Source organism: Pangasianodon hypophthalmus, chromosome 26 (assembly GCF_027358585.1).
Source record: "Pangasianodon hypophthalmus isolate fPanHyp1 chromosome 26, fPanHyp1.pri, whole genome shotgun sequence".
NCBI classification, from domain to species: domain Eukaryota; kingdom Metazoa; phylum Chordata; class Actinopteri; order Siluriformes; family Pangasiidae; genus Pangasianodon; species Pangasianodon hypophthalmus.
Genome location: NC_069735.1, coordinates 5162791 through 5190235, shown reverse-complemented (window position 1 = coordinate 5190235; position 27445 = coordinate 5162791). Strand labels below are relative to the sequence as shown.

Genomic DNA, 27445 nt, shown 5'->3' with positions numbered 1-27445 from the left:
GGACTGATCTCATTATGCTATACAGTACCATTCTGGATTTTAAGATGAATGTTAAACCTCCAAACCTTATTTCAGTGTTAATATTGCTGATGTAAGTGTTGAATAATTTTTCTTTTTCCACAACCAAAAGTAAACAATGACTACATAATTATTAATTCTTGTACTCAAAATGAAATTTGACTCCAGTGTATGATATGGATGGCCTCCATGAAAAATAATAACGCCTGTGTATTGCATTTCAGGTTTCCCCACCACTGTGGTTGATTTTCCATGATAAAATATTTTTTGATATTGGTTGAAATGACATTTACTCCTATCTTCAGGAATTTTTGGATTTATAGGCAACCAGTGGACTAAGCTTTTTTTTTTTTTTTTTTTTTTTTACACAATTATAACAAAAGTGCATATGCGGTCTGCAGTCCATGCCATGTCAGATGTTGCTCATACTAATATATTGTCTACTGTAGTGAAAGACAATTACTGTCCACTAGCCGACAGTTTTGGTGATCTGAACGTCAGTTTACACATTTTGACCAAATAAATGATCTTTACAATTTCTATTATTAACATGAAAAATTGCCTACATACTGAAAGACGTTAAATGGCTGTACAGAGCACAATCACATACAGACATGGACAAATTTGTTGGTACCCTTACAGTTCTTTGAAACAATGATTCATTCATTGTTCCTGAAAAGTGATTATACCAAAAGCAATAGTCTCATATATAATTGCCTGCCCATAGTATGTGATAGATTAAACCAATAAAATTGTGAAGACAAATGACTTATTGTTTATTTTACCAAGATAATCTAAAACAGCCTGGACAAATTTCTTAGTACCCCTAAAAAAAGATTAGAAATCATTGTATTGTATTCCTGTATCAAGCTAATTGTTTAACCTTAATTAGTGTCACAGATGTCTTCAATCTTTGTAACAGCCAATCAGCCTGTTTAAAGAGAGAAAACGTGCCACTGTGTAGGTTGGTATCATTGTGTGCACCACACTGAACATGGACCAGAGAAAGCAAAGGAGAGAGTTGTCTGAGGGGCTCAGAAAGAAAATTATAGATAGCCATCTTAAAGGTAAAGGCTATAAGACCATCTCCAAGCTGTTTAATGTTCCTGTGACTACAGCTGCAAATATTATTAAAAAGTATAAGGTCCATGGGATTCTAGCCAACCTCCCAGGACTTGGCTGCAAGAAGAAATGCAACCCAAGGTTGATCAGAAGGATTGTGCGGATGGTAGACAAAGAGCCAAGGAAAATATCCAAAGCCATTCAAGCTGAACTCCAAGGTCAAGGTACATCACAATCTGATCTCACTATCTCTCGCATTTTAAACAACAATGGGCTCCATGGAAGAAGACCCAGGAGAACAGCATTATTCAAAGAAAAACATAAAAATCCAGACTGGAATTTGCTAAAATGCATGTTGACAAGCCACAAAGTTTCTGGGAGAATGTCCTTTGGACTGATGAAAACTAGACAAAACTAGAGCTTTTTGGCAAGTCACACCAGCTGTTTGTTCACAGACAGAAAAATGAAGCTTTCAAAGAAAAGAACACCATACATACTGTGAAACATGGAGTGGGCTCATTCATGTTTTGGGGCTGCTTTGCTGCGTCTGGCACAGGGGGACTTGAATCTATGCAGGGCACAATGAAGGCTCAAGACTATCAAGGCATCCTGGAGAGAAAGATACTGCCCAGTGTCAGAAAGCTCTCTCACTCAATCGAAGGTCATGGGTCCTCCAACGGGATAATGACCCAAAACACACAACTAAAAGCACTCAAGAATGGCTGGGAAAGAAAACATTGGACTATTCTTAAATGGCCCTCTGTGAGCCCTGGTCTTAATCCTATTGAACATCTGTGGAAAGATCTGAAATATACAATGTGCAGAAGCCACCCTTCAAACCTCAGACAGTTAGAGCACTTTGCTCAGGAAGAGTGGGCCAAAATACCTGTTACCCAATGCAGAAGTCTGCTTGTAAACTACCACGATCGCTTGTTGGCAGCGATTGCTGCTAAAGGTGATGCAACAAAATATTAAGTTAAGGGTACCATCTTTTTTGTCCATGTCATTTTCATTTGGTTCATTATGTAAAATATTCAGTTTAATCGAAAATCAAAAGTAATGTCTGATTTGTGTTAAACATGGAATTAACAATGATTGATGCCATTAACGTTTGTCAGTTTCAAATTATTGACAACATCAACATACTTTTTTTCTATTAAAACAAAAACAGGACAATGTAAAATCTGTTTTGGGGAGCTTTTGGGATGATAATATATCCCAGTAAAATATGTAAAGTAAAAAGTGAATGAATGTTAGATTACAGTAAGGAAGGTGGAACTGTTTTTTAGCTTGCCGCAAAAGAATGACTACTTCTAAGCTGTGGTTGGTGGATCGCCATGTCAGTTAGCTGTGTAGATTCAAATGTCACGCTCACCTCCAATTCCCATGGCAAGGGTAAGCTGAGTAGGGAAAACTGCACCACCCATAATATATATTCTAAGAGAAAATATTCCTTCTTTATGTACTCTAATTTGTAATTTGGCATGTCAGTGATCACGAGAATAAGTTAATATGCAAATTAGTCTGTGATATCATCTAGCAACTTTTTGAGCGTGTTTTACCTACTTTACTCTGAAAAGAGTTGGTAACAGTGGTGCACCTGTTACACAGCAGTAAGAGTGTGTTCAAAGCCAAAAGGAGCAGGCTATTTTTTGTTAGAGCAACCTGATACACGAAAGTAGTGTATTCAAGACATCATAAAAATATCAGTTGAGAGTGTGTGTCAAACCATGCACATGCTAAAGTGTAGTGCTTTTACTGTAGCACAATAATCTGCAGCCTAGTTTGTTTTTTCTTTCTCTTTTTATACACCCTCTTTTGAGTATAATTGCATTGGGTTTTTGGAAAATAAATTTTCAGATAATATTGTATACTTATTGCTATCTATGTAATGGTGATGCTCTTACCAATGCTGGTGGATATTTGGTGATAATTATATGAAATTTATAGTCAGGATAATCCAAAAGTAGCTGAGTGCTGATGCTGTTATAGCAGTACAAGAAATTAACCAGAGAACTAAATCTAACAGTATTGTAAACCAAAGAAATTGAATATTTGGGATGGTCAATTTTCAGTTTGGGACTGCTGATACAAAGTTTTGGAACATTCTGGGATGGTTCTTAAAAACGTTACAGTGGATATAAAAAGTCTACACACCCCTGTTAAAATGGCAGGTTTTTGTGATGTAAAAAAAAAAATGAAACCAAGATAAATCATGTCAGAACTTTTTCCACCCTCATTGTGAAATTACAGCATATGAACATTAAATGAAAAACAATCAGAAACATTTTAGGGGAAAAACAGAAGAAAAAAAATTAACCTAGTTGCGTAAGTGTGCACATCCCTAAGCTAATACATTGTTGCAACACCTTTTGATTAAAGTACACCACACCAGTCTTTTTGGCTAAGAGTCTATCAGCATGGCACATCTTGACTTGGCAATATTTTCTCACTCTTTCTTGCAAAAACATTCTAGATCCATCAAATTGTAAGGGCATCTCTTGTACACAGCCTACTCCAGGTCACCCCACAGATTGTTAATTGGATTCAGGTCTGGGCTCTGGCTAGGCCATTCAAAAACCTTGATCTTCCTTTGGTTAAGCCATTCCTTTGTTGATTTGGATGTATGCATTGAGTCATTTTTGTGCTAAAAGGAGAAATTACTTTTCATCTTCAGCTTACTAGCAGACACCTGAAGATTTTGCACTAAAATCGACTGGTATTTGTAGCTATTCATGATTCCCTCCACTTTGATAAAAGCCCCAGTTCTGGCTGAAGAAAAGCAGCCCTAAGGCATGATGCTGCCACCAGCATGCTTCATCGTGGGTATGGTGTTCTTTTGCTGATGTGTTTTTTTTTGTTGTTGTTTTTTTGTTTTTTTGCACCAAACATATCTTTTGAAATTTTGGAATTATGGAATTATTATACCTTTTGGAATTGGTCTCATCAGACCATAACACATTTTGCCACGTGATTTAGTTGAGCTTGGATGTTTTTTTGTGAGAAAGGGCTTCTGTCTAGCCACCTTACGCCATAGCCCAGATATGCGAAGAATATAAGAGATTGTTGTCACATGCAGAGAGTAAGCAGTACTTGTCATTCTTGCAACTTCTTTAATGTTGCCTTAGGTCTCTTGGCAGCCTCCCTGTTAAGCTTTTGTCTTGTCCTTTTATAAATTTTAGAGGGACGTCCTCTTTTTAGCGATGTCACTGTAGTGCTCCATTTGCTCCACTTGTTGATGATGGCCTTCACGGTGTTCCATGGTACATCTAATGTTTTGGAATTTTTTTTTTTAACCTCGCTCCTGATTGATACCTTTTGAGAGTGGGACACTGTACAGGCTTTATAAGCTCTTTGCAGACCATGGCTTCAGAAGTCAGATGAAACCAAGATGATGTGAGGATCCTACAGAAACAGCTAGTCTTTATTTGGGGTTAATCAGAATAATTTCCTGATCCTGAGCTCAATCTGTGAGGTGTTTTGCATGTTCTCCCAGTGTCCACGTGGGTTGCCTCAAACTTCTCCAGCTTCCACCCATCTCCCAAAAACATGCTTGCAGGTGCATTGGCCATACTAAATTGCCTTAAGGTGTGAATGATTGTATGAATGTGTGTGCATGCCTGTGATGGACTGACGTCTAACCTCACCTCCAGTGATCCTGGGAATGGCTCCAGATCTACTGTAGGTAGATATCAATTAGGTAGAATCTGTACATATGTAAAATATACATAGACTAATAAAATTGCTTAACTCATATATATATATATAATTTCACAGGCCGCAAACCTTTCTGGAGTCAATTTGATTTTTTTAAGTTTGTGCAACTGTCATTAATATGTCAGACAGATGCTTGTATAGATGTTCTGGAAGACGATCATACTTATCTCTTGCACCAGCATGTAATTTCGATCCATAATGATCATAAAGCTGCTCAGACACAGTGAATGAGTTTCTACTCAAGTGGTTTTACACCAGTGTCTCATCTCCCAGAATTAGGAAAGGCGGTATTGCTGCAATCTTTCCCAGTTGTCCCACTTGAGTAATTTACATCATTGTAACAGACCACAGTTCTTTGTTACTCTCATGCTTATTTAAGTGGAATAACTGCTTCAGTACAAATTATATGTATAGTGCTATTGTATTAACAATAGGCACCCAAATGTAGATTTACACTCACCAAACACCTTATTCGGATCATCTGTACACCTACACATTCATGCAATTATCTAATCAGCCAATCGTGTGGCAGCAGTGCAACACATAAAATCATGCAGATACAGGCCAGCAGCTTCAGCTAATGTTTACATCAACCATCAGAATGGGCAATAATGTGATCTCAGTGATTTTGACCATGGAATGATTTTGGTGCCAGATGGGCTGGTTTGAGTATTTCTATAACTGAAATGAAAACCTGGGATTTTCACAAACAACAGTCTCTAGAGTTTACTCAGAAAGGTGCAATAAAGAAAAACATCCGGTAAGTGGCAGTTCTGTGGACGGAAATGCCTTGGACGGATGAGAGAGGTCAACGGAGAATGGCCGGACTGGTTCAAGCTGACAGAAAGGCTACTCGGATAACTCAATAACTCAGATAACCACTCTGTACAATTGTTGTGAACAGAAAAGCATCTCAGAATGCACAGCACGTCGAACAACAGAAGACGACCACATTTTTTTCCCCTTTTTGTGCAGTTTTAAGTTGTACTTAGATTGGGAATTTTGTGGAAACCTGGCAATCATCCCTGAGATTTTTGTGTTCTTTATAGATGTACATTTATATAAAAATAAGAAAATAAATAAATAAAAACTTTTTTGTTTTGTCCTGTGGGATTCTGATTCTTGCCAGGTTTGTGCAAAAAAAAAAAAAATACTCCATCCAGTTTGAATTTGTATTCATGTTTGTTTAGGACACACTATCTGTTCCTTCTGAATAATGTATTCATATTTGGTTGCACCCCTACTTCCCAACAAGGTTATAGGACATTACTTAATAAAATAATAGTTTGCTGTTAAAGTTCTAAGTGACATCTTCAAACTGCTGAACTGTTCAACACAGTTTTTAAAAACATTGTCTTACCTGAAACTAGGCCATTCTTTGTTCTAAAAAACTGAATACAGTCAGTAATTATTTTGTGCACTCTCCTGAACCAGTTCATTAAAGTACTCTAAGATTTCTAACATTATATTTTTAACCTAATATATCTCTCTTGTTGATGTAGATAAGCTAAATGGCTACATATCACACTTGGAGAAGCAGCTATCCCTGAAAGCCTTCTGTGTGTGTCTGCTCACTCAGAGCCTGTCCGGCATAGCAGAGCATGTATGTAAGGTAGGATGAACAATATTAATTTATGAATGTTCATTTATCAGTAGTAATAAATACTAAAAGTAATAAATAGTAATGAATAAAAATAGTAATTTTACAGATTTCCAGTAATCCTCAGTAACAACAAAAGATTTTGTGAAATAAAACTTGTTTATTATGCAGGAGACATTTCAGTATTTATATGAAAAAGAAACATAGTAGACAATATGAGAATATTATTGACATCAATGACCTGACATAAAAAGTCAGAATATATTGAGCATACGTTTTGTTTAAGTTATCTAAATTAAGGTTTTATTTTTGTAATTTATAATTCATTATTTTATTAATCGAGTTTTCTTTGCTATGTATATACTGCATTAAATGTACATCTTGCACTTACATTGTAACAAAAATGCTAGTTAAGTATGTACACTATATGGACAAAGTTTGTGGACACCTTACTATCACCCATATGTGCTTTTTGAACATCCCATTCCAGATTTAGTCCCCCTTTGCTGTTATAATAACCTCTACTCTTTTGGCAAGGCTTTCTATTAGATTTTGGTGGGTGTCTGTGGGGATTTGCCCATTCAGCCACAAGAGCATTAGAGAGATCAGATACTGATGTTGGGCAAGAAGGCCTGGGGCACAGTCAGCTTTCCATTTCATCCAAAATGTTATTCAGGGGGATTGAGATCAGCGTCTGTGCAGGCCACTTGAGTTGTATTGTCATGCTGGAACATGTTTGGGCTAGGTCTCTCAGTTCCAGTGAAGGGAAATTGTAATACTACAGCAAACAAAGACATCCTACACAATTGTGTGCTTTCAACTTTGTGGCAGCAGTTTGGGGAAGGCCCACATATGGCTGTTATGGTCAGATATCCACAAACTTTTGGCCATATAGTGTTACTGTGGTTCTTTGAACAGCAGATAATCACAATAAGAATCACTTGGATACCTTCTTGTGTGTGTGCACGCATATCAAGACCGTCAGCAAAGTCACAAAGTAACTATATGACACAGTTTTTATATAAATGTCAGTGTAATACAGCCATCAACACTGTAGTGCGAATCACATGGAGAACCTATGCAACAACCTGACAGCATCAAAACATTCCACTTTACCATAACTCTATAAGCCCATGAACCCCCAGAGCTTCACATTTTCTGATGAAATTTTGATCTAGAGTTAAAGTTTGAAAGTTTGCGTCTCAAACTCTAATTGGAAGGCTATTCCTTAGCTGGGGGCTTTGAAGGAAAACCTCTGGCTGTATTCTGCACTAACTGGAGTTTGTTTATGCACCTGTTGCAGGGGTGTCCAATCTTATCTGGAAAGGGCAGGTGTGGGTGCAGGTTTTAATTTCAGTTTTAAAGCAGGAGCCACACTTCATAGTCTAGTGAAAGGCAAGATCAACTAATTAAAGAGGTGAAATCAGGTGTGGCTCCTGCTTGATTGGAATGAAGACCTGCACCCCTGCAATAAGTACATAAACACGCCAGTTCTCCAGCTAAGACAGTGTTCTTTTGTCTCTGGCCGTCAGAGGCAACAGGGTTGTCTGCATGTATCTTGAACCCCTTTGGTGCTGGGAAGAGGCTGAAAGCTAGGACTATGAATTGGAATGTAAGCCTCAAAATGCATCTATGCTCTGGGGCATTGGGAAAAATCACACTGATCCACTAACGTAAATCTAGGAAGTAGAACCCCTAGTTCTTAACCACGGGGTATACTCTTTCAATTGCAAGAGGGACTAAATTTCTTCAAACAGAATGGAAGATTTGATAGGGTCTGGAATTAACAAGGCCCTGAGCCCTGAAATGTTTGGTCGGCCAATTGAGGAAATGAACTTTATACCCCTGAGACATTGAGTGTTTAGTGGTGCGCGGGTGCTGTTTTGAGCCCAACCCATGGGTTAAATGGTGGCTATACCTGAATTCTCTAGCAGAATGAAGGGCCCACTAGTAAATCTGTGACGGATGTGGAAGCTAATGAATTGCTCAGGCCTGGCAGTGAGAATGAGGGGCCATTTAGCTAGCTAGCATGAGCAGATGGTGAGGCATAAGAAGATCGAGCAGTGACTTCAAGAGAGGATAGCAGTTCAGCTAACCTAGTAAGCTCAACAGCAGCCAGCAGCAGTACATTGAGGGAGCCCACTGAACCATGTTAGGCATGCCAAAGTGCCATGAAAGGCTACATTCTGTGGGAATACAAGAGAGTGTTCAGTATGACAAAGGAGAACCACTCAACCATGTTTGTGGCAAGTATTCCCAGGCCTGCTGGCCACAGATGGAGTGATGTGAAAAACTCATAGTGCTAAGGGACGATGCACCAGGCAAAGGACTGTCCTACTTCTAGTTGCAGTTCTCATCACCTGAAAACCACTTGCTGCTGCTGAGGATGGCCCAACATGGACAGCCAAAATCAATGAGATTACTGTGGATGGTACCACTTAGCATCCACGCTTAGGACTGCAATTGCTATGATAGCCTTAGGACTGCAATTGCTACAAACAGTTTGCAGTTTATCATTGTTTATCATTGAACAGTTGATAACTTCAGCAAAATAGACTTTATGTTAAAACCATAATGAATTCAGAAACAACTCTGATACTTATATTCATAAGTTACTTGTAAGTTCCTGGTTATACAATTGCACTTTTTGACCATATAGTACACAGGTATAGAAGGGAAATTATTTACAGTTGCACCATTCGGTGTGACCCAGATGCGTATAGGTTCCCTTTTCAGTCTGGTTCCTCTCAAGGTTTCTTCCTCATATCATGTCAGGAAGTTTTCCCTTGCCACTCTCGCCTCTGGTTTTCTCATTAGGGATAAATTTATACATTTAAAAATTTATATTCAGAATTTATATACTTTTCTACAGCTGCTTTGTGACAATGTCCTTTGTTAAAGGCTCTAAAAAATAAAATTGAATTGAATTAAAAGATACAGAGACTACCAATTTACTGATAGGACAAGTACTGAGATCTAGTAGCAAGAGAGTTTCAGATGGCTCCAAAAAGTATAAAATACACTCATCAAGCACTTTCATGAACATGACAATGAGTTCAGTGTTCTTCAGTAGCCTTCCCTGTCACCGGATCTGAATGCAGTAGAACACCTCTGGGATGTGGTAGAACAGGAGATTTGCAGCATGAAAGTGCACCTGAAAAATCTGCAGGAATTGCATGGTGCAATCATGTCAACATGGACCATAATCTCAAAGGAATTTTTCCAACATCTTGTGGAATCCATGCCCAGTATTAGTATAGTGTTCCTAATAAGTTCGGTGAGTGTATATACTGTATAAAATATTGTCAAGAAGTTGTGTTGTTAACTTGTTTTTAAGATCGTGATGTTAACATATGTTTTTAAAAATATGATGACATTGTTTTTAAGAACGTGAGTCAGAAACATCAAGTTTAATAAGAAACAGTGGCTTAGGTAGGCAGTCACAATTATTTGCCACTTACCCTTGAAATGCTCTAAATGCTTATCCCTTATCCAGATAAAATAATGCTCTTCGCCATTGTAAGAAATTCACAGCCTCACCAAATACTGCAAACCAACTTTAGTCCTGGTATGGCCTTCAACAACTCCTTTACTTTTTTGAACAACACACACTATTTCACAAGTGTTGGTGGATAGTCTGGAAAGATCTTAATTAATCATTAATTTGCTGTAGTTGTTAATTCTGCTGTAAGTGATCTGTTCCATCCTAAGTAATTTTTGTAGAATGTCTTCATAATAGTGCACATAATGTAGTCTGAGGATGAATTCTTTGGGGGTGCTCCATCTCCAGGATAGCTCCGTAATGCTCTGTGGGTCCAATAAACCACTGGGGCTTTTGAAGTGATAGATCCTCTGTGAGGAGTTGTGCTACAGAGTCCTTCGTTTTCATGCCAACCTCTGCCACTTTTTTGACATATACAATTCTTAGATTCTGCCTCCTACTGCTGCCTTTTTTTTGCAGTACAGTCCTGTACTGCAAAAAAAATTACATCTTAAGTGAAGACATCTTGAATATATTCAAATTTATCTAGTATTTCCTATAATAAGATTACAATAAACCAAATATAAGATTATTGAAACTATTCCTAGACATTTTTTAGTCATTTCAATTTAAATTTCCTTATTCTATTGGAAGATAATTTTGTTTCTTTCTAGAAATAAATGGCAAATAAAATTGGACTGCCAATTGCACAAAACTATTTCAAGCTTCAAAGTAGTAAAAATGTCTGGAAATAGGTTTAATAATTATATATTGGGTTTGCTTTGATCTTATAATTGGAAATAATAGACAAATTTGACTAAATTCAATATATTTCCACTTGCTAAGATGCGTTTTTTGCAGTGCAATGGCATTGCTATTTTTTTTTTTTTTTTTAACAAACTCACCTATCATTCAGCGTATAGGCCAGCAAATCAAATGTAAATATAATTAGTACTACAGTACAGTGATACAAGATGGGAAACTCACCTGGAAACATTTATTAGAAAAAAAAAATCAGTTTTAATACCAAGAGTAGGGTAATATTTTAAAATATCATAAATCACTTATGAGTTCAGGTGCTGTGTTTCTTTCAGCTTGTTAAGAAGATGGTGCCTAATAGTTGATTTTGAAAGGTGACAAGCCCAAGAACTTAAACTGGTCCAATTCTTAAATCTTCAGGTTCATTTTTGTCTCTCACCATGGGATAATGATTCTTTCTGCCAATTTTTTTTTTATACAAAGTACTATTATTTCTGGGAAAAAAAGGTATGCATTTTATTAAACAATAAGCTTCATTTTTATTATATTGACAGTATTTTTATATTTATTGAATTTATTTTTTTCATTAATATTTATTTTATGCAGTCCCCGTTCTCTTGAAGGGTCCCAATAATTATTGAGTTGTCCATATTGACACAGAAACATGTATACCATGGACATAAAATGTATCCAGAATTCTAATTATATGATTATTATTAGACACATTAGAATTATTAGGCTTATAATTAATAGTAAAGAGGCCTGGTTAGTCTTTTACACTGCCTATTCAGTCAGAAAAACTTGCTGAGAAATGACTAATTATGTGTACTCTCTCTGATATCTTTGTTTTCCCCTGGAAAGAAATCTTTAACCGATATTCCTGTTCAACTGATTGCCTCTTCTGTGATAAAACTTCTGAAAATATGCATTGGCCATCGCCCCTTCACTCTACTGGAAGCTGGTACATTTCCTCACCTTATTGGCTGTTACAAGGTTCAGCAGTGCAGTATTGACCTACTAGGTGACCTCACTGTTTATGCAGGTAAGAAAATTTGATTATATTGTTTGTGGTGGTGTTGTCCCCAGAGTCAAAAAAAAATGAAATTGGTGTAAAATATTATGTGACAGACATAAAAAAAAAAATCTGATGTAAATATCCAGCAAGATAGTGCAAACTGTTAACATCAAGGTTTATAGTGCTCAGGTCAAGTAAATGTTTCATGTAGATGCTATTCAATATGCGGCAGAGTAGAAGGGCAAAGGGAATTTTTGGGCTGCAGAGTTATTATTGTAAACATCTGTCCAAATTTGCCCTGTCCAATAGGGTGCCTATCCATCTTCAGTGTTTGGACCCCTAAATATAGCTGCAAACAGCAATGAAGAGGACCAGATAATGTCACATTTCTGTGACAGAAGATGATCAGAAGCCACTGGGACCATCAGAGCTTGTTCCCAAGGACATATACCACATTTGAAGTCAAAACATCAAACCATTGTCACACTTCCTGTTTTCAGTAGCCGTCCTAAGTTGCAAATTAAGTCAAATCTTGCTACTTAACTTTAGGTCATGTTGCTAAATATATGTGACAAGTCTGATGTCAATATGTAAAAGCATTGCTAACACATGTCCTCACTTCCTCTTTGGTGACACATTCATTTTCAGTTTATGGACAAAACTTCACACACGTCAAAAATCTGAGAAGCAAGTTTTATTTTTTTTGGAATGATTTCACAATGCTGTAATCCAAAGTTCTTGATGAAAGGTATACAAAATTTGCAGGAGAAGAAGCAAAAAAAAAAAATAAGGTTTTTATTAAATTTCAATATGGCTGACTTTCTGCTTGGCAAATCACAAATTCATTACATGATGAACATTCTGCACCTTCTAGGAAATCAGAAGAAAGAAGAATTATGATTGCATGCTAAGTGATTAAAAAGTTATGAGCACTTTACCTAATTTGTGAATTATAGCACCCCCTACAGGGGATTTTGAAAAAACTTCTTGGAGTCCCCAGGACGAGGCATTTACTTGGTCAAAAAAGCTTGGTCAAAAATCATCACACCATTGCTGAGATATGCCGACCGACATCACCGTCAAATTCACTTGTGCATTTGCACGAACCGTTCATCATATCAAAAAAAAATCTGAGGAAAAATGATTTGTTCAGGTTGATCTCCCAAAGCACTCTCCCAAATTTCATGGTTGTTGGTAAAATTTGTTTAGGACAAGGTCTTCCAGATATTTACAAATTTTGATCAGAATATGTCACACCATTGCTGAGATATGCCCTCATTTCCTGTTTCCAGAACACACAAGTGAATTTGTATTTATAAATACAGACAAGCCATTCCATATATCAGAAATCTGAGAAACAACTTTTTTGTTTTGTTTTTGGGTTGGTCTCAGTAGTGAGAAAACTTTTTGGAAAAATTCAAAATGGTGGAAAATCGATTATGGCAGAATGGAAAATGGAATGGAAATCATGTTGTCCATTAGGGATGTGCGAGACTAGTCCACTAGTCGACTAAACAGTACTGCTGCTAGCTGACACTGGAACTACTAGTCAATTACATAAAAAATTTTTTTTTTTTTTTTTTTTTACACATTTATGTTTGTTTTTTATTTTTACAAAGGTTACCTTCAAGTTACTGTCATGTTACTGTTTAAAAATGTATTATTTTAAAAATAGTATGTTACTGGGGCCAACAGATTGGAATATTCAAAATTCTTTTGATAACTTTTGTGAGGCTTACTCTGAAGATGACGTGTGCCAAATTTGGTGATGATTGGTGAAAAAGTGTAGAAGTAGCAAAAAAACAGTTTTTAAAAAAATCCACGATGGTCAACAGGAAGTACACTTGAATTTCAGATGTTCGTGTGCGTTCACTTCTGAATACTCCAGAGAATTAAAGGAGAAATGAACTGTAAATTTATCACAAACTCTTCGAATGAAAAAAAATGAAACCTCTTGGGTACATCCAGGGCATGGTCCTGAAGAATCTTAGTTTCGTGATACGTAGATGCATTGCTGAGATACACCTTCACATCCTGTTTTTTGCATTTGCCAGCACTCTTCAGGAGAATGGGTTTGAATATCAAAATTCCTTTGATAACCTTTGGTCAGACAGGTCTCTAGATGGTGTGAGCCAAATGTTGTGAACATTGGACAAAATTTAGAAGAGTAGTAGCAAAAATGGCAGTTAGATGCATTTTTGGCATGTTGTAACTTTTGACCAGTAGGTTGTGCTATCATGAAATTTGTTGCATAGCCTCAGGTCATGATGCTAATGATGCCTACCAAGTTTTGTGTCAGTGCGCAAAATCATTGCTGAGATAAAGCCTCACTTCCTGTTTGGCGGCTTCGCCATCAGATTCATTGGGCCATTATGGGCAACCCTTTGGACTATTCAAAATTCTTTTGATAACTTTTGTGAGGCTTACACTGAAGATGATGTTTGCCAAACTTGGTGGTGATTGGATAAATTTCTAGGAGGAGTAGTGAAAAAATTGTTTTTGACAAAATCCAACGTGGCGGAAAATAAAATTAGGCAGAAGTTGAAATCATAGGATCATCATGCATTGAGCTTGGCTCGACCCAGGGAATCCAGGGATGTCTGGCCTTTAAATCTTGGACACATGGTTCAAAAGTTATGACCATAAATTTACTTCCAAATTTGACCCGAAGGTGGTGCTAGAGCAACAATAGGGTGCCTATGCACCTTCGTTGCCTGGCACTCTAATAATAATAAAACAATAATAATAATAATAATAATAATAATAGTTGTTCATTATTATTATTATTATTATTATTATTATTATTGTTGTTGTTGTTAAGGGGCCAAGCACCAAAAGTGCATAGGCATCCTATTGTTATTCTATGTTTTCTTATTATTATTCTTATGCTTCTTCTTCTTCTGGCACACATCATCTTCATCTTCAGAGTAAGTCTCACAAAAGTTATCAAAACTGACACAAAACTTGGTATGCATCTTCAGGACCATGACCTGAGGCTATGTAACAAATTTCGTGATAGCACCACATACTGGTCAAAAGTTACAATAACATGCCAAAAATGCTTACATGTAACTGCCATTTTTCTACTCCTCCTCCAAATTTTGTCCAATCTTCATGACATTTGGCTCACGTCGTCTTGAGACCTGTCTGGACAAAAGTTATCAAAAGAGTTTTGATATTCAAACCTGTTCTCCTGTAATGCGCTGGCAAATACAAAAAACAGGATGTGACGGTGTATCTCAGCAATGCGTCTACGTATCATCACAAAACTTGATGAGTATCTTCAAGACCATGCCCTGAATGTACCCAAGAAGCTTTGTGACTGCACCTCCTTGTGGTCAAGAATTGAAACAACTTGAAGAGTTTGTGATAAATTCACAATTTTTCCTATAATTCCCTGGTGTATGCAGAGGTGAACGCACACCAACATCTGAAATTCAAGTGTGCTTCCTGTCAAACATCTAACTGCCATTTTTGCTACTTCTCCATATTTTGTCCAATCTTCACAAAATTTGGCTCACATCATCTTAACACCTGTCTAAACAATAGCAAGGATTGCTTGGGTGGTCCTCCTTCATGGAACATTGCGTGATCAACCGATTGGTTCACAAAAGCAGGAGATATGACCTTAGGCAGGAACCGTGGATTGGGCTACAGGGTTATGCCCACATCATCTTGCTGCCAGTGTATGCACAGTGGACTTATGCCCAAAGCATATAACTCCTAATCTTCTTGCTGAGGTAATTGCCAGCAAGAATGTGGTCTTCAGAGAATCCACTTCATTTTCACATCCTGTATAGGCATGTAGGATCTCAGTGGCTCTAACAAAAGTGTGAGGTCTCTTGGGAGAGGGCAATAGGTAGAGGCATCTCATCCCTTTCAGAAATGTTGTAACCAGTTTGAGTGCTTCGTGAAATACCATCTCTAGCATTGCCATGCTCAGCAGTAGTTGCTACGTACTTGGAGACTGGATGGAGATTTCCCCTGGTTTAGTAGTTCTTGCAGAATGGCTAAGACTGGATACTGTACTGGATCCATATGATGATGTGGGCACCACTAACCAGTTTCCACTTGAGAGCATACAAAGCCTGTGAACTTAGGGCTTTTGCGTTTACTAGCATTTCCTGCAGGATCCATAGATTGTGATCCAGAGGTGTCCGAGCCAAGGTTGCCAAATTGTTCTATATAAATGAGACAGTAGGTTTTGTCAAAGGGGAAGCTGCAAAGGTGTCCCAGCTTTTCAGTAAGATTATCATTGGAAACCAGGGTCTCACTGGCCTCTTCGGTGCCACAAGCAGTACTTTGTGCTCTTACCATCCAATACTCTGTAATGTTGGCTGAATCAATGGCAATTGTGGCCCAAAGCATTTCTGAACTAGTGGGAAAATAGTACATCCACCTCTGGATGTAGATGGCATTCCATGGGTGTATGTTCTGCCTTGACATAACACCCCCCCCCCCTTAAAATGCTGAGAGAACTTAACTCCTACACATGATAATGCATTAGCCACCACATTTTTGGATCCCAATTTGTGATGAATCTCTAAACATCCTTCTAAGTGCTACATTCTACATAAACTTCAAAATGCAATGCTAGTAACAAGACTAAAGTTTCTGTCCTAGCATCTCCTGTTCCAAACACTCACGTTCCTGAGGTTAACGCTATTTCAGGCTATTTCATATGTTACAGCGGCCTGAAACCCGTAGCGTGTTAAATATACCATAAAATGGTAATTTCCAAAAAAAAATTTGTCAAAAAAGGTGTCAGTTGTGTGTGTTTGTGTCCATCCATGCACATGCTAAAGTGAAGTGCTTTTACTGTAGCACGTTAAGTAAACTACAGCCTAGTTTATTTTTTCTTTTTCTCCATACTCCCTCTTTTTCCCCTCTTAATTGCATTGGGTGTTTGGAAAATACATGTTTTTTAAATAATGTGGTGTGCTTATTGCTGTCTGTGTAATTATGATGTTCTTACCAATGCTTGTGCTTATTTAGTCATAATTATATAGTCCGATTGCTATATCAGTTGATTGCTGATGTTATAGCAGTACAAGCAGTGCAGAAATTAAATCAAGAAATAAATATTTGGGGCGGCCAATTTTCAGTTAAGGACAGATGACAAAGTTTTGGGACGGTCCTGGGATGATTCTTAAAGTCGGTCTGGAGTTCTGACTTGTATACTGGTCAGGAGGACCATGCTCTTATATGAGTTGGGGACCCTATTCCAACAGATTAGCAGGGACCTCATGAACCACACCTTTAGGTAACTGCCATATTTATTTCTATATATTGTTTTGGAAGGGGGTGCTTGTGTATTTTTCTCTGGGCACCCTTGAGAGGTCTCTTAGAGGTTCTAATAGAACTGTTGTTTTGTACTTTCTTTTTGGATTTCTTATTGGAGTTGCAATAACAGAAGATTCTGCCCCCAATGTCTTATGGAAAACTAAAGTGATAAACAGTCACTTTGAAGGAGTAATGAAGGTTTCTTTCTTGTGACATCTTCAAAGTTATTGCATAGGCCATTTCTTCAATTTTACAGGTAGACTTTTGGCCCTTTGACTCTGGGGAATTAATAAGAGCAACTTTATGTGGATGCTCTGGTTTTGTGGGCCCCTGACTCCTTGGGCCCCCGGGCCTGTGCCCAATAGGCAGGTCCATTCCGTGATCCATCCTTGGGTATAGACGATTAACAATAATAATGATGGTTTTAAGTATTTGTCGAAGGTTGCAGTATGACTTTCTCATAAGCTGATTTGCTCTTGAATGTTGCAGGGAAGTGTCTTTCCTAAAGAATAAAATATCCTAATTCTTAAGGCATCTTGAACCAGAGACTGTAAATTGAGTATGAAAGCTTTTTGCAGTATAAAAATATTTACAGCGATAAATGTATTACAGATGCTTTGGAATGGACAGATTATTATTATTTTTTTTTTTGTTATTTCCCAGAGAGCATGGACTTAATTCAGGAGGCTTTTACTGTTCTTCTGCAGTATCTGCAGTATCCTGGCACACATGCTACAGTAAGTATGCAGTCAATCCCAGTGAGTGGTTAATTTTGTTTTGAGTTACATTCATTATGCTATTAAAAATATTAACGTATGTATTGTTTCTTCTGCTATATTGCAAATGAAGGTTCTTTATCTATGCGCTTGGCTGCTTTGAATTTAATGTAAAAAAAGAGTTCATTATAACAGGTCAGTTCTTTTTAGGTTTTGAAGAAAACACATCAGGCCACTCTTAAATGGCTCAGTATCTGTTCACCATCATCAGATTTATGGAGGACAGTTATACATGGTGAGTACCCCTGGGGCTTCATTCCACCATACTTGTGAAAATGTAGTTGTTTCAGAAATCTTGTTTGATTTTGCGAGCAGTATTTTGCAGAAATGTTGCCCTTAAGTCATGAAGTATACTATTAGAATTCTTTACAAAATATTGATTCATAAAATTAATATGGATATAGAGCAAAAACTCACTGAAGCAACAAGAGAAAGAAACCTTGATAGGAACCAGACTCAAAATCCTCATCTGAGTGACACTGGATAGTGTGATTATAAATCATTCCACTTCTGTAACTATATATTATAAAGTCACACAGTGTTAAGTGTGTTCAAAGGAACTTGAGTATGAGCATCATACTTTTTAAGTTTTAAGTTTGAGTTTTAGGTTTCTTGTATCAAACTGAAGACTTGAATGTAAAACTTGAGTGGAAGTTAAACATAAGGTAATAGAATTTCATAACTTACGAATAGGGTATAAAATTTAGAGTTTGGACATCCCAGTAAACATTGTTGGCACAATAGTGAGGAAGTACACCGATCAGCCATAACATTATGACCACTGACAGATGAAATGAATAATATTGATTATCTCGTTACAATAGCACCTGTCAAGGGTTGAGATATATTAGGCAGCAAGTGACCAGTCGGTTTTCGAAGTTGATGTGTTGGAAACAGGAAAAATGGGCAAGTGTAAGGATTAGAGAGACTTTGACAACGGCCAAATTGTGATGGCTAGATGACAGAGCATCTTTAAAACGGCAGGCCTTGTGGAGTGTTCCCGGTATGCAGTGGTCAGTACCTACGAAAAGTGGTCCAAAGAAGGACAGCCCACCGGTGAACTAGCGACAGAGTCATGGGCGCCCAAGGCTCACTGATGCGCGTGGGGAGTGAAGGCTAGTCTGTCTGGTCTGATCCCACAGAAGAGCTATTGTACCACAAATTGCTGAAAAGTTAAAGCTGGCTATGATAGCAAGGTGTCAGAACACAGTGCATCACTGCTTGCTGCGTATAGGGCTGTATAGCCACAGACCTGTCAGAATGCCAATGCTGACCTCTGTCCACTGCCAAAAGTGCCTACAAGTGCCTTCTGCAATGGAAGAAGGTATACTGGTCCGATAAATCGCATTTTCTTTTACATCATGTGGAAGGCCAGGTGTGTGTGCATTGTTTACCTGGGGAATAGATGGCACCAGCATGCACTATGAGAAGAACGCAAGCTGGCGGAGGCAGTGTGATGCTCTGGGCAATGTTCTGCTGGGAAACTTTGGGTCCTGGCATTCATGTGGATGCTATTTTGACACATACCACCTACCTAAACATTGTTGCAGACCAAGTACACCCCTTCATGGCAACGGTATTCCCTAATGGAAGTGACCTCTTTTGTCAGGATAATGCACCCTGCCACACTGTTAAAATTGTATTTGGATAAGGCCTTGTTTAACCCCATCCCTACACTGAAATATGGTGGTAGCATCATCATACTCTGGGGGGGTGCTTTTCATCCTCAGAGCCTGGGTTTCTTGTCAAGATTGAAGGGAGAATTGGATGAAGCATGACCCTTGTCCTTCCTTGGACCACTCTTGGTAGGTACTAGCTAGTGGTGTAGTCCTGAAAAAGAAAAAAAAAAAAAATAGTAGTAACCCCTCCCCAACAGCGGCCAAAAAAATTACAGAAGTCTATGTGTTTGGTTTATTAGTAACATGACAATTATTACATTTAAATCTACAATCTGTCATTTATGCATACACTTATGTAAACTCATTGTATGCTCTGTTACAAAAAAAACATACCAAATTGTCAGTTGTAAAAACATATTAAATTGTTAATTTATGCTTTGTTTATTCAGCCATAGATAGAATTTTCTATCTATGGTCAGATTTACAGATTTACATTGCCGTGACTTTGGGTCATTTGCAGTGAAATGATGTCTTGCCTGGGAAATTACATATTTCTCAGGGTTCAACAGTGAAATTGGTGGGTCATTGAGGTTGATCATCATCAAACCCAAAATGTCTGAAACAAGAAGTGCAGACCTCGTGTTAGCCATAATGGCATTCATAAGACTAATACCCATTTTGCGATTTGCTGTGCTGACAAGAAAGCTTTGCATACAGTTCCTAAGGGGTGCAACACATCACTAATGTCCTAAAATGCATTTATGATACAATTTGTCATTTTTTTCCATCTCTGTCAGTGCTTGAAGTTGAAGGAAAAAAATAGGAGCCGGTACTCCCCTTGTTTGCAGTGTACAGTACTGTGCAAAAGTCGTAGGCACCCTATTTTTTTTAGTACAAACTTTGTTATAGACTTTTATTTTATGACTTCTACATTATTGATTCAGTACAAAAACATTTTAGAATTCCAAACATTAGTTTACCAGCACAAAATTAAATGATAGAGAATCATCATTTAATTTGATGTTTATATGTCAGTTTGTATGTTTGTATGTCAGTAAAGAAAGCAGCATATTGCATAAGAGACCACTTTTCAGACAAAAAACATAATGAAGGCTGCTGGATTTTGCTGCAAAAATAAGAAGCAAGTATGACAGTCAAAGTCTCCAGAAGAACTGTGGCTGGTTCTGCAAGATGCTCAGTAAAACTTATAGCTAATTTCCTTATAAAAACTGCACAAATTGTACCTGAGACTACTATTTTTTTTTTTAAACGAAGGATCATCACACCAAATATTGACTTTTTCATTTATTACTGTTTACTGCTCTTTATAGTATTTTTTTAATGTAGAAACATTTAGTTTCATTATTTTTGAAGGCATTTTTGCTCTACAGCATTTCTTTGCATGCGCCTAAGACTTTTGCACAGTACTGTATATATACTGTATATATGGATATGTGGATATATGGGCTGGATATTGTTGACTACTAAAAGTGCAGATTTAATTGACAGTTGACACCAATTAAGGAAAAGCATAAGCCAGTACATTCAATACAGATTTTTAATATTTATTTGCAATTTTGCCAACACAGTATCTCAGTGTGAATATTTAATTACCGATTACCTGTTAATCAGTTGGGTATCCGATAAGCCCATAAAGGAAATGTGGTGAAAAATACCTTAAATAAAATGTAGAGTAAAAGTAAAGAAGGTTATTACAAAACAACTGTAAGGGGGAGGGGATACAGATAAAACCCTTTTCTAAAACATAAGAGGATTCCAGCTCGTGAGCCTTCCAAGAGGTGGACTATAAAATGTCTTTTGAATCGTTTCATTTTTTTTGCCTGCCATGTAATGATTTTTGTAAAGCCAGTACTAAAAGTTGCGATAGATTTATAAATCACGATGCACCGCAATATCATAAATGGATTGTGATTGAAGCAGCGCAGGAGAAAGAGTGAATCCGCAAGTTCAGTGTTGAGGTCTCTTGAGCAGGGACAGAAGAGAGTAGAATCAGTCCCGGTGAGCACTGACAACACTTCGAGCACTTCTATTAATCTTCCTGACTGCTTCAGCGGGACAATATCTTCAGTCGATGCTAGCAGTGACGGGGTTATCTGTGGTTGTCCGGGGTGGGGAAGGGTGGAATTCAAATAAAAATACACCAATTACAACAAAGAATCGCAAGTTTCACAAAAAAAGTGATACATTTAAAGAGGAAGCTAACACAGGAGTAGATTAGGGACTTCTGAAGCAGCAAAACAAGTGGGTATACCGAGGGTATACGCTAATATTGATCCTTAGAAGTCGTTATACGCCAACAGCCCCGGAGGAAAAGTGTGTATGACCCCGACTACACCACTGGTACTAACCTATGTGTACTGGCAACGCTACAAGATCTGCTGTTTTGGAGATGTTCTGACCCAGTCATCTAGCCATCACAATTTGACCCTTGTCAAAGTTGCTCAGATCCTTTGCCCATTTTTCCTGCTTCCAACACATCAAGTTCGAGAAATGAATGTTCACATGCTGCCGAATATATCCCACCCCTTGACAGGTGCCATTGTAACAAGATTAACGTTATTCACTTCATCTGTCATTGTTTTAATGTTGTGGCTGATTGTTATACAACAATATACCTTTTCTATACATATAAAAGATGCAGTTGAGACCAAAAGTTTACCTAAACCTAGGCTAAAAATAGTCAACCTGTTTTCACAACTCCAGACATTTCATCTTACCATACCTTTCTTTGAGCAAGTCAATTAGGGCATCTAGGTTCTTCACATCAGTGATAATTTTAAAACAAGTGCTTAGAGACAGATTTATTTTCAGTGTAATTTAAATTCACTGTATCAGAAATCCACTGGGTCAAACATTTAAATACAACTGATTGTCTCTTTTCACAGTCCGAAAGATTCCAGAAATTCATGTAATGAATTTTAGAAGCTTCTGTCATAATTAGAGTTAATTGGGTGTGCACCTGTGACTGTTAAAGGGCCTTCCTTTAGAGACAGTGCAGTTTTGCCCTTGATACCATGGGAGGATCTAAGGAACTCTGCCATGACCTCAGACAAAAAAATTCTGGACCTCCACAAGTCCAATTCCTCCTTAGGAGCAGTATCCGAACAACTGAAGGTACCATGAAAAAACAATAGTTTGCAAATATAAAAATCTTGCTACCACACAGACAATGCACACCTCAGGAAGGAGGCACAAATTAACTCCCAGGGTTGTATGAGCTTTGTCCTAAAAGTTTCAAGTGAACCCCCAAACAACAACAAAAGAACTGGTGAAGGAGTTGGTGGCAACAGGTATGAAAGTATGTGGATCCACCATTAAGAGAGGCCTATATCACCACGGAGTGAAAGGCTGTCATGCAAAGAAGAAGCGCCTACTCTAAGATCTGTAGGACTAAAATATAAAATTATATTATCTTAGTCTGCTGCTCTCCTATGACCAAGGACAGAAATAGGTGCAGTCGAAGGTTAAATGCATGTTTTAACTTTGACTTAATTATCTGACTCCAATTTACTAGGTTAACTTAATGTAACTGATTCCAAAGAATAATCTTTTAGTTAGTGCTAGAAGTATAATATCTCAGTGTTCAAATTACATTTAATCTAATACAGTTTCGTACCAAACTTTCATTATGAAGTGATTTTCCTACATCTCTATCGGCTATAATTTTATATAGCCTATTTATTAACCACTTATTCTGTTAGCTCAGAGGTTTCTATCGACATGCAAGCCTAGGCCTTTACTATTTTCAGAGGTTTTTATTTAAACTTGCAAGTATTAGCCTTTTCTATTAGCTTGTCAGGGGTTGCTTTCAAACATGTCTAATGTAATAAAACTTTAGCTAGAAAACTATTTCTAGTAACCATACAAATCATGAACTCTTAATGCATCATGTTTCTTGCAGAAGAACTACAGAGTATTTAGGGATAAAATGGTTTACATTACAAAACACAAATGCATGATATACAGAAAGTAAAAATAGACACAACTTAGTCAATGGGCAGAGTTGCTGTCATAGGATGCGGATGGTATGCCATCTCCTACCTTTTTATACCGCTGAGCCTCTGTGAAATGTATAAAGACCAGAGTACCAAATAGAAGAGACAGAATATATTTTATGGTAGGATGGACCCCCAGTTAGGTAGGCTCACCTTAAGTTGTTATATGTCAGTTTGGTTCCTGAAAATTAGTCTGTGGAACAATGGCAAAAGGTGGTCCCAGGTTGTATGTGTGGGTGTAGGTGTGTGGGAACAATAATCACACGTTGCACAATATAAAATCGTATACTGTAAATGTTATTTCCTAAACATCTACGATATTTAGGAATCATCACATTGCTCACCATGAAATATGGATTAAATTGATAACCAAACATGCCCTGAGGAATATTTTAATTAATTCTAATTTATATGACTTATTCTACATGGTCTCTCTGACCCACATTCCTGATCATTTTAATCTGACCAGTCCAGCATCATCTTATTGCCACAATTTATAAATCTAATACAGACTGGCATAAAAAAGCCAGACTGAAGTTTGCAGGTGATTACCAGGCTTTTGGGGGAGTGTTCTCTGGTCAGATAAAAGAAAAATTGAACTGTTTGGCCATTATGATCTTGGTCATAACTCTATATATGGACGAAAAAAGGTGAGGCCTTTAAAGTCTGAACCATGGATGTGGCATCATCGTGTTGTGGTGTTTTACTGTAAAAGGGACTGGTGTACTTCAGAAAATAGATGGAATCATGAGGAAGGAAACACTTTCAGCCAGACCTTCTTATTACTCAAATTGGATTGAAAGCAATAAAACAATACCAAATTCTTATTTAATACTGTATTCAAGCTAACAAATATCAGGTCTAATTATAAATCACAAATCCTACCATATCTTAGTAGCAGTCATTTTGCAGATTTTTTTTTCAGCCAGAAAATAGCTGCTATAAAAGCTAAAATACAGCATCAGAGTATCAGTAGTCCACTGCACTCTAGCTCACTATCAGATCAGTCAGGTGATGTCATAATGCAAGACTATCAAATTTGTTCAAAATAGATTTAATATTCTCCAAACCCTTAAGCTTTCCTCTAAGCCAACAACATTACAACTGTAATAGATTCAATTCGATCTATGCTGCTCTTAGAATTTTTACTACTGATAGGGGCCCCTTACTAAACATTATAAATCTCAGCTCAGGCCATGTCCCAACATTTTTCAAACTTGTCATTATTAAGCATCTCCGAAAATAACTAAATCTTCCTAACTACAATCCAAACTCCAACGTGCCTTTTATTTAAAAAATCTTGTAGAAATTTTTCTAGAGATTAATAACAGCACAGAGCTGACACAGAGCATGCTAGGTTGCTAATATTTTCTAGTCAGATAAAACACAAGATACTCATTATTTATTTATGCACTGCAGCTTTAATAATCAAATGTAACATGGCAGCTAACAATTGACTGGCTGAGAAACTATTTACAATTTTAAAATGAAAGCTTATTTATACAGAACTGTAAAACAGTATTACCATTATGCCATGCTTTAATTTCCATCAATTTAGAGTATTAGAGCTCAGCTCTGCTTGCCGTTTGTGGCAATGAAATTTTCTGCTCTGTATATTAGAATATTGTGTTGTGATGAGTTTGAATATACCTTTACTAGCTTTGTTTCTTGGAGATCAAAGGAAAGGTTGATTTGTGTGTGTGGTCAGAGCTCTTTCAATTAATGAAGAAACATGTATGTGATGGACGATGGGAAGTGAGAGATTCAACTCTGGAGTTTATTACACAGCTCACAGCCAACCTCAAAGGTACTGTCCAGTTTCCAATTTAATATTGAAATATTGCAATATTTGAAAGAATGTTTGTATGAAATTATTAAAACGAGTAGTGATTTCTCTTTCTTCCTGTCTTGTTCAGGTAATAGTAAATATACTGAAACTCTTCATAGTAGTGGCATGATCTCAGTGCTCTTCACCTCATTGTCAGATTTAGAAGGCTATGTCCAAGCAAGTGCAGTGGCGGCTCTTGGAGAGGCAATAACTACATCTGATGTCTGTAGCAATGTGCAGGTGAAACATTTACTTTTTAACAAGATATTTGGTAATAATATAGTTTTTTTTCTAAATGGACATTGTAAACCATGCCCACTTACCAGCCTTGATGACAAATTTATAATCTTCAATTGTAAGTCTTCTTACGTACAAGGTTTTCATCTTTGTATGTGATCTATTCACAATTTTCTTTCTTTCCTTCCTCCTTTCTTTTTTAAGGAAAAAGCTGTGACACATCTGTTGAGCATACTCTCTCAAGATACACAGAGCTTCCCACATCGTGCTGCAGTGAAGGTCTTCACTGCATGGCTAAAAAGCCCACATTGTTGTACTGCCTTGGAGCAATCTCTTAGCTCAGTGTTGTTACTTGCTGGAAATGACTTTGACTGGGAGGTTAAAGTTCACACCCTGGAGTTAGCAGATGTATTGATGGACAAATCACTAGATCATTGTCCCTGTCACTTTCAGAAGATCTATAGAAGCTCTGAAAGTACATGCTTAATGCAGGCATTAACCAAACTGAAGGATTTAGGGGTATTTGAGTTTCTGTTTAAATGCTTATTTGACTGTGACAGAACTGTTTGTCAGAAAGCTTGTTCACTCCTGCTTAAGCTAAGAACATTTATGAAAGAGATTGCTACTGTTGACCACAAAGTCCTTAGACTTGAAATATGTAAGTACAGTTGGAATGAGGAAATACTTCATAGATACCACAAAAACCGAGAGGCCATTGAGCTTAACTGTGTGAAAAATGGAGACAAAGTATCTTGTAGGCAAATGGACAGTGAAGATTCTCTTGATGTATCTCCAAAAGAGATGGATCTGTGCCAGATATTAGAATTATTAGACCTTGAGAAGATGCAACATACTTTATCACTAAGTAGTGATCATGTGATAAATTCACCAAAATCACTAATGGAAGACATTTTATTTATGACAAGAGAAAGTGAAAAGAATATTGCAGATTGCTATTGAAAATGAGTGCTCAAAAGTGGTAATCTTGTTGTGAGGCAGTACTCTTGACATTGTATCCTGATGGCTTTGTGTTGAACAGAGAAGCCTTTGTTTTATAACACTCATAAGTAACTTTAAATGTTAAGTTTCATTTACAAAATTTAATATAGGGCTGTACTTTAAACTCAATTATGCTTGTACATAATTGCACATAACCCCTGAGCTTCTTTTTTTTTATAACTAGCAACTTATAATGTCTCATGTCTTGAATGGAATGTGGATTGACTGTGGTTTTCCAATTAAATATGACTATTAAAAACTGTCGAAAGGGTGTAAGAAACATTCTTCTTAAATGGAAATGTAACTTGATACACATGATCTCTGTGGACCCCAAAGTAGTCATACTCATGTTCTTCTTTTTTTGTTTGTTTGTTTTTGTTTTTCTTTTTTTTTTCTTTTTTTTTTTTTTTGGCTATTTTCATGCTATTTGGCATTATCCAGTTCATCAATAAACATATGTGATGTCCCAACGTGTGTTTGTCTGTCTGTCAGGTACATGGAGCTTAGTGAGTTCTCTTTTACAGTTGAGGGAAATTCTGTGATCTGGAACCAGCACAAAAAGATACAGAGCCCAAATAGAATAAGGTAAAAGCAAGCAGTCAAGAACAAACAGAAGCTTTCATTTAATTAATTTACTACCATAATTGGCTGTTGGGGAAAGATAGTAAAGGTGAGTCTCAAAGTTGTAAAGGTAAATGCAAACTTACACATTTGCACATTTCCAAACATATGTTTGCCTCCTTCATGTTTTTTTCTAGAAAGAATCAAGTCTGTTACTCGATAAACCTATACATGTGTGAGTTCTTGGAATTTGGAATTCTCTCTCATATATATACAGTCAGGTCCATAAATATTGGGACAGTGACACAGTTTTGGTAATTTTGCCTCTGTACACCACCACAGTGGATTTGAAATGAAGCAGTCAAGATGTGACTAAAGCGTAGACTTTCAGCTTTAATTCAACGGGTTTAACAAAAATATTGCATTAACCGTTTAGGAATTTTTTACTTTTTTTACAGAGTTCATCCATTTTCA

General features: G+C 37.2%; 1 protein-coding gene across 3 annotated transcripts in view; it reads left to right on the top strand.

The window, feature by feature from the left end:
• brat1 (BRCA1-associated ATM activator 1) overlaps positions 1-26880 on the top strand; it is a 43741-nt gene extending 16861 nt beyond the window's left edge. The window contains exons 8-14 of one of the 3 annotated variants that reach the window (XM_053229843.1): positions 6300-6400; positions 11499-11679; positions 17599-17672; positions 17862-17946; positions 25055-25153; positions 25263-25414; positions 25616-26880. In XM_053229843.1, the coding sequence (XP_053085818.1) occupies positions 6300-6400; positions 11499-11679; positions 17599-17672; positions 17862-17946; positions 25055-25153; positions 25263-25414; positions 25616-26371 (1448 nt within the window). In that variant the 3' untranslated portion in view covers positions 26372-26880. Of the gene's footprint in view, positions 1-6299; positions 6410-11498; positions 11680-17598; positions 17673-17861; positions 17947-25054; positions 25154-25262; positions 25415-25615 lie in introns of all 3 variants that reach the window. The other 2 variants (XM_026932180.3, XM_026932179.3) reach the window with 2 other exon arrangements.
• The last annotated feature ends 565 nt before the right edge of the window (positions 26881-27445 follow it).